Genomic DNA, 11,999 nt, shown 5'->3' with positions numbered 1-11,999 from the left:
CAAGCAGGGTCATCCATGGTTTAAAGCGACTTTGTCAAAAATATTTTATATACCTAGTTGGCGTGTCAATCATTAACACCTCTAGAGGCCGGACCTCGTATAAATATTGCTGGCTCAGAGAAAGGAGTTTAGAAGGAAAACTACACTTGAACTGAGCAATCCAAAAGGAAGAAGTTATCTACACAAGGACTAGAGATGTCTGGATTATGTGAGAAACTGAGATTAGTGGCAGCAGTTGCTCTGGCTATCTTGGCTGTGGTGAGCTCATCCCCGGTGTTGGGACCGGAGCCTATCCGCTGTGCCGTGTGTTCGCAGGACAAACTGAACGACTGTCCTGCCATCCCAGCAGACTGCAAGCAGGTGCTGAGGGAGCCTGGCTGTGGCTGCTGCATGGCCTGCGCCCTGGAGAGAGGAGCGTCCTGTGGGGTGCACACAGCCCACTGTGGTGAGGGTCTTCGCTGCACTCCCAGGCCTGGTGAGGCCAGACCGCTGCACGCACTGACCAGAGGACAGGGGGTCTGCACTGAAAACCTGAGCCAAGGTAATCTGAGTTTCATCTCTTTCCCTTGAGTCTAATTTGTTAATGTTTACTACTTTTAAGATCTTAAAACGACAAAAAGCACAAAGAACCATTAGGCATAAGGAATAGATGTTGGACAATGTTAAAAAAACAACATATTTCTTTTAGGTTTTCAGACCAAAGATTAATTGTCAGCATTAAATAATTGATGTAACCATTACAGATGAAGCAGATGGAGCTCCTGAACAAGGCTCCCTGCACTACCTGCTGGGTCTCAACCTTCCTCTTGATCACCAAGACACCGCTGAAGGGCAAGAGAGTTTCAAAGCGAAGATCAATGCCATCCGCAACAAACTGGTTCAAGAGGTAAGGTGGGGGGGAAACCTGACTAGTGAAAATGATTCAAAGTAATCTGGCTTCCTTCCACTAGAGGGAGCACTTGCTTATAAGGAAATATATTTAGAGATAATGGGGATGGATATATTTGGCATTAAATACATGCTGGGTCTCTTTACACGTTTGTGTAGTTCTCACTGTTGCCTGTTTGTCTTTTGCACAGGGTCCCTGTCACATTGAACTGCATGCTGCTCTTGACATGATAGCGAGCTCTCAGCAGACACTAGGAGAGAGGTTCACTACTTTTTACCTCCCTAACTGTGACAAGTACGGCTTCTACAAACCCAAACAGGTGAGAATCGCTGGATTCCTCAGAAAATTAAATTCCGCCCACCTGTTGAAAGAGATTCATCCTAAACCACTGGGTGATTTATTCCTGTGGTTAACCGTCCCCATTTCTCTTTCAGTGTGAGTCATCTCTGACTGGACCGCCGGCTCGCTGCTGGTGTGTCTCTTCCTGGAATGGGAAGAAGATCCCAGGATCCAGTGACTTTCTCGATGACTCAGAGTGTCATCAAGAAGTTAGTCACTAAAGGATGGACACTTTTGATTGCTCATAAACAAACACAGACTCATACACAAACAAATCAAGACAAAAACAAAGAAAAAAAAAAAAAAATCTGATGAGTTGACCTCATTTTACGAAAACACACTCATTCACACTAAATCTAATATCCTATTTCAGAGGTGAAAACTTCCTCTCCTTTTATGTATGTATCAAGACTTATTTATTCAGTGCTTGTATATTCAAACTAACCATTTGTCGTTTTTAGATATTTTATATGTTTGCCTATTTTTTTGATTGTAAATAGGGCAACACTGTATACATTTGTGTTTCTGAATAACTCCACTGCTCACAACCACAAGTCCGCAGCTCTGCCAAGCCCATTTCAGAGTCTTCAGGATCAGTTTTTTTTTAAATTCATTCAAAACTGGAGCTGCTCACTGCAAGACACAACACAGCCGCTCATTCATTCAACATGTTGACATTGTCTGAATGTATCTCCGTTGGCGTTTCCTCAATGGGTATTGGGGGGGAAATACTTAAAGGGCCACAAGTATGTACACGGTGGCCAAGCACAAACATATCAAGACTCATCCAGGCCACCATGAGGTTTGGGACTGTTTTTTTTCTGCATTTGTCTACCTCTACAGGTCCACAGGTTCAGCACAGGATCGCTGAAGGCTCTCTTCAGCTACAGCTTTCTCATATTAAGGACTCTTTTATTTGTCTGTTTTGACTTATTCTATCATTTATTCAGGTATTTATTATGATTCACTTGTATATTTATGCTGTTTTTTTTTTTTTGCTACTGAGCTCTTGTGCAGTGAACAGAATTACTGCTGAATGCTATTTGCCAGGAATGCTGCTATTCCATTATTGTTTTGGGGAAACAATGTTCCATGTTTCTGTAATCCTGTGGATGTGCACCCAATTAAAGTGTTATCATGATGAAGTCATGCTTAAATTACTTTTCTCATTGCAATATAATCTATTTCAAACATATAGTCCAATGCAAGAAAACGCAACATGAGAAAAATAATGAAAATGCTACATCTGGATAAATTAATGCTGCCTTTATTAAGGAAAAATAGACCTCTGAGGGTTGCATTGTACATGCAAACAGTATAATTACTTCAACATGGGCAAGTGATGAAAATGATCACTGGCTAACATGAGATGCGAGATAACGGTTCGTGGCCTTTATCCCGAAGAATCAGCTTATGCAAATTTGAAATTGACAACAAAACAGTTACAACCACAGTACAGATCAAAGAAAATCGCTCTTTTCCACGGCTTGAGATCCAGCATAAAAAAAAAAAACTTAATACACACTGTAGTTGCACTGCCTTGTCCAACTCCCTCAGGAGCAGGAAGCAACTGGACAATAGGAATTCATAGTGATAGGAATTCATAGTAAGGCACTGCATGCTTACTCTGAACTACATATATTAAACTTACATACATTTCATGTTTGTCATACCAAGCATACATATTATGATGTACACATGTGCAATGCCATTTAATTGTGCGTAAATGAAGAGCGTTCTCATCAAAGTTTGTGACAAGCACAAATGTCTTTTATTCAGAATAACACAACTGAATACTCAGATGTGGTCTCGATTTGGTCATACAAACAGCTTATGAAGACTCCATCCATGGCAGACTGTATCTGTGACATGAAGGCTTCTTCCTCCTGGTAATCTTCCTCTGTTCTCCCTGCTTTGCCTCAGAAAAAGGTCCCACAGGTAACAGATAGAAATAGCAAACATCCATGTATCGGTTGAGCCATCTCTGGACCTCTCTTCCAATATCCTCAGTGTCTCCATTTGTATTTGTTTACAAATCTTCGTGCTCACACTCCCACCCTCCCTCCCTCCGTCCTGCTCCGCTCCTATTGGCTGTCGGAGTTGTAGTACTGGGCGTCTCCTCGCTCCTTCCCATCAAAACCTGGCAAAGGCTGCCCGTATTTGTCCACACACCAGCAGAAGCCTCGCTTTCTGCCTTTGGATGGACGGCACTAGAAGGGACATTTAAAAGTAGGAAAATAATTTAGGTGGGTAGTAGGCAGCTAAATTCACAAATCCAGTTGAAGATGCAGCATTAAGGTTAACAAGGCACTTCACTCAATGCAGTATAACAGCAATAGTTAAGCGGCATTAATGGTCAGATTGTGCTGAGCCTTGGTTATCCAGCACACTGTGGTATTTTGAGCTGCTTTTATGGTCTACCTCCTGTTACACACACATATAGAGACCTTTAAGGTAAACAGAAACCTGGTAAAATATTTGCTTAGTCCCATTTGTGAACAACTGACAACCAAGATCTATTTTCAGAAGCTGGTGGCCAGTACGAATCATCTGTTGCTGATTACACCCCACAGCTCCAAATTATGGGTACTACAAATGACTTACAGAGCCTGTGCAGCTACCCAAGGGCTGTTATTTTACTGCCAATTTTACTAAAGGTCAACCTCCACTCTAGTAAAACATGCAGCCATTCATTTCAAAGACTAAAGAAACTGCTGCTGCTGCACAGAGAATTCAGAGCTGATCAGGAAGGAAGACATCCTTATTTTTACTCAATATTTTAGCAGGCTTTGACTCATAGGCTGCTCTGAGCTGAAAAGAAAGTCCATCTCTCAGACCAATCCTGCATAAAAGAAGACTAAGTAGATTCAATGAGACTTAAAACTGTACATTGTCAGAACAACATATTTTGTGAACATAGAATGTATGATGAGGAGTTTATAATAAGTATATAAGTTGCATTACAAAAGGCACTGTGATTCAGGTTTTGGGCTGCATCAGCTGACATCATTAAATATTTGCCAAGTCGTGGGTATTTCTGGAAAAACACATCAAGTTTAATTTTGAGTTTTAAGAAGAGATTATTTCTACTAAAATGATGCAAATGTCCCATTTTAAACTGACTATCTACATCTGCCTGCCACTCCTACAGCGCCTTGGGGCTCAGCGAGGACACAAGGTCCATTCCACTAAAACAAAAACAATGAGCCTGGCATTGTGAGACTGGTTATGAGATGATTGCAGGTCAAGGAGAACACTCCATTAAGCAGGAGGGACTGCTGTGTTATAAGAAAAGCTTCTTGGGTGATGCAGTGGCCCAGGAGCCCTAAGTGCCTCCATATGAATGCGTCAGAACCACTCATTTAGTACAACCCAGATCGTGGGTGAACCATGTGAGCGTGGGGATGGCTGAAGCTCTATTTCTGTGCATGCTTCTCAAAAGTCCAGCAATTATAGGGGGAGCGCATCGGGTGCTGGTGGCCACCTTGACGTCTGTCTCCCTGGGAGGGTTCCCGTTAAACGGCCATCGTCCCAGCCGTCAACCCCACTGGGGTTTGGCCCCTGTGGCTTTCCTCCAGCGCCAGTGGCTAGGGTCTACCTCACTGGTGTGGTGGTGCAATGATGAGGCTCTAATAACTACCAATGAATACAGGAGGACAGCTACAAATCTGTAATTGGGCTGTAGGAGCCCTAAAGTTTGAGTCACTAAGCTATAACACTGAATCCATATTAATGCAGCATGTGAAAAGAGAAATGCTGGTTTCCTTTCTTTAACAGCCTTTGTACACAAAGTTTTTTTATCAAGTAGTTTTAGTAATATGTTGCCACTCATAAAACTGAAGCGTACGATGATCCTTGGATTCTTACCTGCTTTTTCTTATAGAAACCCTTCTTGTCACAGTTTGGTATCCGGAAACCTCTGGGGTTGAGGATGTCTGTAATCTTGAGGCTGCTGAGGATGCTCTCAATCTCCCTCTGACAGGGTCCCTGCAGAGTGGGCAAAGTGAAAACAGTTAGTGTGTACATTGTACAATAAGTCTGCTCATAATACCACATCTTCTAAACCTGAGTGCCACTAATCCCATAAGCACATGCTGTCTCCTTTTGTAGCATAAACCGTTGGACGTTTTTCTAGATAGACATAAGCTGATCCAAAATTGCATCAGACGCTGCCCTACTTTAACAACTGAACAATGGTTGTTGCAATATAAAAGGGGTGTGGATGAAAAATGTATTCATCTAACAAGTTTGTAGCCAGTTTTTAGAACTTCATCATTTTACACAAAGGATGGAGTATACATTAAATTCAAAGCGCCCTAATAAAAAGCCAAAAGGCTTCACTTCAAGTCCAAGTTCTTCAGTCACTAATCAACGCAGCCAGTCAATGCCCATTACTCGTGTGTGCTCACTTTTCTGGCCACAAAGAAGATCAAAATAGCAGCAGGACTTCCTAACAGGCCTTCATATAGGCCAATCCATCATTCGCTGGCTCCCAGTGCACCCGGCACGCGGACGCCTTGTGGCCAAACAATCGCCTGACCCAGGTCAGCCACAGGGCCATCGTACCCGCTCGCTGCCATGCCATTCTGCAGTTCACGATGCCTGCCAACTGTCAGCACCATTACCCAAAACATTTCATCACCCGCAGGGGGAGAAAACACCAAAACACAGAGGAAGAGGAGAAAAACATTCCTCCAGTATGCTCTGAAGACTGAAAAATATTGGTTGCGGTACTTACATACTCAGGCTCCTGTTTTGTTTCCAGTGAGAAGTTTAGTTGGTCTGTGATGAGTGAACCTGGGAGCTCCTCCATCTTAAAGCTCTGGGTTCTCTTCTGCTGTTCCCTGCGAAGGACTTCTGACTTGGCAGAGGGGAAAAAGGGGTGAAGCGGATGCCTCAGTGGTCCCATTGGTCTTTGGGTGCTGTACAATGTTTGAGGGATTAAACCGGTGAAATTCCTCTCCTCATCCTGAGACTCAGTATTATCTGCTGAAATTTATAAAAAAAAAAAAAAAAAAAGTGTTAATTTCAAAAACAGAGGACTAGGAAAAAATCGATTTCTCATAAAGATAATATACTTAATATACTTATGTCAAATGTGGCAGAAAAGGAATGAAATGTGAAAGATGGCTACCCCCACTTTATTGAAATGTAACCTTGAATGCCTATAGTTGCTTTAACCAAAAGCACACATTTAATAAGGTTACTTTTTCAATATCTGAATTAAAGAGGAAATCTAAAATGATTATTTGCATACGGGTTCAGGGAAGTTGAGGTTTTCTCATGAATTAACCATCTAATCTTTCACATTCTCTTTCCATCAATTAATTATAAATGTTAATGAAATAAATGAATAATCGGTCGTTGAGCTGGATTTCTACTCTAAATGCATGTTATGGACATAAGAGATGATTATTAGGCTCCTTTTAAAACTTACCTCGCACCACAATGGAAATATCTTCACAAATAGAGCCAGAGGTTTTAAACCATCTGACAACTCCACTGCATCTAATCAATGTATCTCACTTTTCAAATATACATGAGGGCAACACACCAAAGAGACTACGGAGCTAGTATTACATTACATACGTGTTAAGTGTGTGCAGGAACCGTGAAGAGCAAACAGAAAAGTATAAATCGTGCACGTGGCACGCAAACTGACGAGGTGCACTGCAGGAGAATTACCTGGAAGTTCATTAACTGGAGGTGTTGGTCTGACGATAAGTCGTTTATTAGTAGCATTTGCACAAATCCCTCGTCCCTCCAGCAGAGCCAGCAGAGGTTTCGTATCCCCGGGCTGATGCTGACATGTGAGTCCGAAGCCACATCTCCCGGTGTACACGCCGCACGGCTGGCCGAAACTCAGCGCGCAGGTCATGCAGCAGCCGCAGCCCGGTTCGCGGACCTTCTCTGCACAGTCCTTGGGTAAAGGTTTGCACAAAAGCCTCGCTCCGGCGTCACATGGCTCGCATTTTATAACCGGTCCGATTGCACCTGACCTTCGAGTGAACGATGCGAGGAGAAAAGTCATGCAAAGTGCGCGAAAGCAGGAATCCATTGTGGCGTCTGAGGGCTTATGGTGTCAAAGTGAGGAAGAGCACTATGTTACTGTGGTGACTTTTCACTGGACAGCTTCTCTCTCATTCACATGAAGCCACCGGACAAAACATCTCAATATATAGACCCCAGTGACTGTACTAGTCACACCCCCGCATAGCTTGTGGTCTACTGATGAATTGCCTCGACTCCGTTATTCTATAAAACCATATGATGAAATTGCGAAGATTAAACAGATCGCTAGAATAATAATTTACTGTATCGACATGTGACTCAGAACAAAATAATATTTAGAAAATAAGAAAAAAAGCTTTTGTTTGCCTTATCTAACAGACTTCATGTCTTGATATTGTCAATATGTTTTAATATTTATTGACCCACAATCAAGGAAATAATCATGCCAAGGTAAATAAAAATAAAAAATGCACTGAACTGTTTTGATATAGACCAATTCTAAGCTTTGGAGCCAACACAAAGTTCATCACATGCAATACACAGAGTCATTCATAGGGGGCGCCCTATGTGTTTTAGTGTGTGCGTGTGTGTGTGTGTGTGTGTGTGTGTGTGTGTGTGTGTGTGTGTGTGTGTGTGTGTGTGTGTGTGTGTGTGAGAGAGAGAGAGAGAGAGAGAGATATTATTTTAACAACTTGGGCGAATCACTATTTTATTTTCATATTCAAAGGCTTAAATGTTCGTATCTGTTATTACTGTATATAGTTGTTCCCTTAGTTTGTTGTATGATTTGATTTTTGTTGCAAACTGTGCTTGTGTGCACTTCATGTGTCTCGTGTTTGTGTGTCCATTGATTAGTGGCTCAAGAAGCTGCCGCACATGAACCTGCATGACCTGTGTGGTTTTACCACATACACTTGGACAAATCCATGCACAAGATGATTGTATCTAGCTGTAATAAGCTACAACAGATGAAGTATTTAAGACTTGGTGATGAGTGTTAAAAGTACATTCACTCAAATGTTCATGTATGATTTTGTGCCCTTACCTTACCTTTAAATCAATTCTACTATTCCTCCATTACAGAGGCAAATATTGTACATTTCTCTTTTTCACTTAACATGTGCACATGGGAAAAGTTATCCAATTAAATACTTATGCTTTTTTTTATTTATTAAACAACCCAACATGTATAAAAATCTCCAAACTGACAAATGCTTGATAATAAAATTCTGCCTTCACATTCATTTATCTATATATAAAAATTAAGAACACTCCCCTGGAAGATGTTGATAAAATAAAGTACCTTTACTTTACCACTATTGTATACAATAATAATAACTGAAAGAGTGAATATGTAAATGATAAATCATTTGAGACATTGAACATGTTCATTACTTATGCATATATGCATTTTATATGCTTTCATATAGGCTACGTCAGATCTTTATTTTTAAAAACATTCAAAAAATTGCATTGAACTGCAAAAAGTTGCAGAATATATTTTGGTTTCAGGGCTGAATTTACGAAGAGGATAAAGATGAACCAAGTAATGAGAACATAACTCAAGGAGACCTGCCCATATGGTTATCAATGTTTTGGACTCTGTAAAAATACCTCTCATGTACCTGTTCCCCACATGTACAGTAATACTATGGTCTCTGACCTTGTTGTTAGGATGTGTGACATAGCTGGGCCTGTTCGTCAGTGCTACAAAGCAGACCTTAGAATAAGGACACATACCAAACATGTAAGTGAGAAAATTCCTGAGTAATTACATCTGAAGCATTTTTAGGTCCACGATTAATTGGTTACAGATGAGCGAATGAATGCACCAGCACAAAATGTCCAAACAAACCACCTTAAAAGAATAACAGCAGGAGCAGCAAGGTGTATAGTTCCTCATTGCTTTTGAACATTTTTAAGAAGCCAATGCCAAATCAGTTGCCAACAAGCTCTGGCGTACCGCCACTTGACAGACAGGTCTACAGCAGAGCAGTGCTCAGTGGAATGCCAAACATTTGTTTCATAAGCTGAAAAAAAGCCTGCTGATTTCCCTCCCTCTCCTCTTAGAGCTCTTAGGAAGGAGGTCTCTCAGCCACCTGTGCATATTCAGCATAGCATAGGAGAGAGTCGGGCACAGGGAGTAATGTACTGAAGGAATGCCATCCCACAGAGCAGCCACTCAATAAAGGGGAGTGTGAGGAATTAGCTTTAGCACACACAGGATATTACTGTACATGTGTTTAACATAAACTGCTGTCAAAGTCTGTACTGGCCAACCGCAACTGCTTGTCAAAACCGAATCCGGAGCAATTTTCTACTGTTTTAAGATGATTTGGACTAATGGGATACACTCGCTTGAAGCTCTGAGAGTGGTCTGCATTTGCTCCAGCAGTTGTGTTGTAGCTCTCTGTAGCTTATTGAACTGAAACCGTTTTACTGAAAAGTTTTATTTTAGTATTCAAGGGGAACTTACGTTTTATATAAAGTTGTCCGCTGATGAGTCATGATGGCATCGTATGTATTTGATGTATTTTTAATTGTTACACAAAATCCAATTCAATTGTGAAAGGGGCCTGGCACACCTGCCTTGAAAAAAACCAATAAAGTCATACACACCGCAAAGCAAATATCAATAACCACACAAGTGACACACACACACACATATAAAAAGTAACTATTTGTGTGCTTGGGAGAATAGATTTAGAGGTTTTGAGTTTCGCTTAAAGTAGAGACAGTAGTGATGGACCTCAGGTCAGCAGGAAGTTTGTTCCAGGGAGAATGACCACAGTAACTAAAGGCCCCCTTTCCAGACTATGATCTAGGTACGGCTAAGAGACCTCCACCTGGGGTGCTGGTGGCCCAGTGGTTAGAGCGTGCGCCCCATGTATGTAGGCTGTAGTCCTCCAAGCTGGCGGCCCACGTTCAAATCCGACCTGTGGATCCTTTCCCTCATGTCATTCCCTACTCTCTGTCTCCCTGATTTCCAACACTATCCACTGTCCCAGCTCTCCAATAAAGGCACAAAATGCCCCAAAATAAATCTTTAAAAAAAGAAAGAAAAAAAAGGCCTCCACCTGATGACCTGACGGGCCAGGTCAGGTTGTAGTCTGTGAGCAGGTAAGAAATGTACTCAGGAGCTGAACCATTGATAGCTTTATGGACTAATAAATTATTTTGAAAGTGAACTGTATTGTACGGGGAGCCAATGGAGTTTTTTTAGGACTGGAGTGAATGTTTAAATTTTCTAATACGTGTCAGGACTCTGGCTGCTGAATTTTGAATAAAATTAAGTCTTCCTACAGATTGTTTGGATAATCTGGCATATAGAGCATTGCAGTAATCTAACCTGGGTGAGATGAATGCATAGACTAATTTCTCTGCATAAGTTTGGGATAAGAATGATCAGAATTTTGATCAGAATTTTAAATGGTAAAATCCTGTTCTGGTAATATTGTAGATATGACTGTCAAAGCTAAGGTCAGAATCCAGAATAATGCCAACATTTTTGGCTTGCTCACTGTATTTAGTGGACATGGATTTGAGGTGAATATGGATGTGTTGTGCCTGAATTTTTAGACCAATGGTGAGTATTTCAGTCTGGTCTGTGTTTAGTTTAAAAAAGTTGATGGACATCCTTGAGTTGATATCTTTTATGCAGTCTGTTAGTTTATTTATAGGACTAAGATCTTCAGATGAAAGAGAGATGTACAACTGTGTGTCGTCAGCGTATGAATGGTAAGACATGTTATGTAACTGGATGATTGCTCCAAGCAGAAGCATCTATAGATTAAAGAGTAATGGCCCAAGGACTGACCCTTGAGAGAAACTTCCTGTCTTTTAAATAGGACTTTAACCAGTCAGGCACAGGGCCAATAGAATCATGAAGCCTTTGTACCCAGATTTTCTGGTCAAGGTAGCTTTTAGTTAGATTTTACCTGAGTTATGTCAAGGGATAGATTATATACAATTCATACATATAACCCTTTCATCAAATCGAGGTCTGCAGAACAAGTATGGGTAAAAAAAATGTTTATGTATGTGCCTATCCCTAAAACTTGAAAATTAACCAAACTCTTTCCCTGTCTAGCCCATATTTTGAGATGCCAGTTGGGGTACATCTGTCTACATGTGTCTATATATTGTATTTAAGTGTTTTGGAGTGAGAGGGTTTGGGGGATGGGGTTCAGGAATGAGACTGCCACAGATCACATGACAAGTCTGGTAGGGTCACTGTTATTCTTTTATCCCCCGTAGTCTCATGACTGTCTGTCATATAATTGCCCCTGTCTGAAGCTTTTCAGGCACACTCTCATCACATATGAGTTGTAAGCAAATGTCTCTATCATGATTAATACAATCTTCCTTCCCTTTGATTCTGGTCAGACTGGCACCCATACAGGGGTTTGACAATTATCCGATTATAAGATGTGGTTTGAATGGTGAGCAAAATAAAGAGGCGAAAAGGCAAAGGCTACCTTTCATCTAATTCCAGGGTCGGCTAATTATTTTTTTGGAGCGGTCTGTTCGTGTAGCTGTCGTGGTCCCCATTTCTGGAGGCTTGGCCCCCGAGGCAGTCCAAGGCTGTAATTAGGCCTGAGCGTAGTGGAGGACGGAAAGAGAGGAACTCTCAGCACTCAGTCTGACAGATTGCAAAGTGCTCGGAAGTGGGCTGAGAGTGGCGCCGCTCACTTTGGGCCCTGAATCCCCCCTACTGCCAGACAGTATCACTTCCTGAGTCTGTATTTCTATGTCTCGT

The 11,999-nt window shown here is 41.5% G+C and overlaps 2 protein-coding genes across 3 annotated transcripts; one reads left to right on the top strand and one right to left on the bottom strand.

Annotated features, from left to right (window-relative positions):
• Positions 1–126: 126 nt before the first annotated feature.
• LOC109985238 (insulin-like growth factor-binding protein 1) lies at positions 127–2,373 on the top strand. Its single transcript, XM_020635501.3, has 4 exons — positions 127–541; positions 744–886; positions 1,080–1,208; positions 1,324–2,373. The coding sequence occupies exons 1-4, from the start codon at positions 196–198 to the stop codon at positions 1,447–1,449; spliced, it is 744 nt and encodes a 247-aa protein (XP_020491157.2). The 5' UTR covers positions 127–195; the 3' UTR covers positions 1,450–2,373.
• Positions 2,374–2,479: 106 nt separating this feature from the next.
• On the bottom strand, positions 2,480–7,388 carry LOC109985214 (insulin-like growth factor-binding protein 3). Of its 2 annotated transcripts, none has more exons than XM_065954097.1 (4): positions 6,914–7,388; positions 5,967–6,214; positions 5,096–5,215; positions 2,480–3,438 (listed from the first exon to the last, which is right to left on the bottom strand). In XM_065954097.1, exons 1-4 carry the CDS (start codon positions 7,284–7,286, stop codon positions 3,313–3,315), a joined length of 867 nt encoding a protein of 288 aa, XP_065810169.1. In that variant the 5' UTR covers positions 7,287–7,388; the 3' UTR covers positions 2,480–3,312. The 2 variants fall into 2 exon arrangements, with proteins under 2 accessions (XP_065810169.1, XP_020491139.1); XM_020635483.3 differs by having other exon boundaries at positions 5,967–6,217; positions 6,914–7,385.
• Between the last annotated feature and the right edge of the window lie 4,611 nt (positions 7,389–11,999).

The sequence above is a fragment of the Labrus bergylta genome, chromosome 4, assembly GCF_963930695.1.
Source record: "Labrus bergylta chromosome 4, fLabBer1.1, whole genome shotgun sequence".
Taxonomy (NCBI): Eukaryota; Metazoa; Chordata; class Actinopteri; order Labriformes; family Labridae; genus Labrus; species Labrus bergylta.
This window is presented reverse-complemented; position numbering and strand designations above follow the sequence as displayed.

Excerpts from the sequence above, each read along its gene's own strand:
- LOC109985238 (XM_020635501.3), top strand. The coding sequence starts at position 196 with ATGTCTGGATTATGTGAGAAACTGAGATTAGTGGCAGCAGTTGCTCTG. Across the intron at positions 542-743 it reads CACTGAAAACCTGAGCCAAG|ATGAAGCAGATGGAGCTCCT; the intron begins GTAATCTGAGTT and ends TAACCATTACAG. Across the intron at positions 1,209-1,323 it reads GCTTCTACAAACCCAAACAG|TGTGAGTCATCTCTGACTGG; the intron begins GTGAGAATCGCT and ends TTTCTCTTTCAG.
- LOC109985214 (XM_020635483.3), bottom strand. The coding sequence starts at position 7,286 with ATGGATTCCTGCTTTCGCGCACTTTGCATGACTTTTCTCCTCGCATCG. Across the intron at positions 6,218-6,913 it reads TCCAGTTAATGAACTTCCAG|CAGATAATACTGAGTCTCAG; the intron begins GTAATTCTCCTG and ends TATAAATTTCAG. Across the intron at positions 5,216-5,966 it reads CAAAACAGGAGCCTGAGTAT|GGACCCTGTCAGAGGGAGAT; the intron begins GTAAGTACCGCA and ends CCCACTCTGCAG.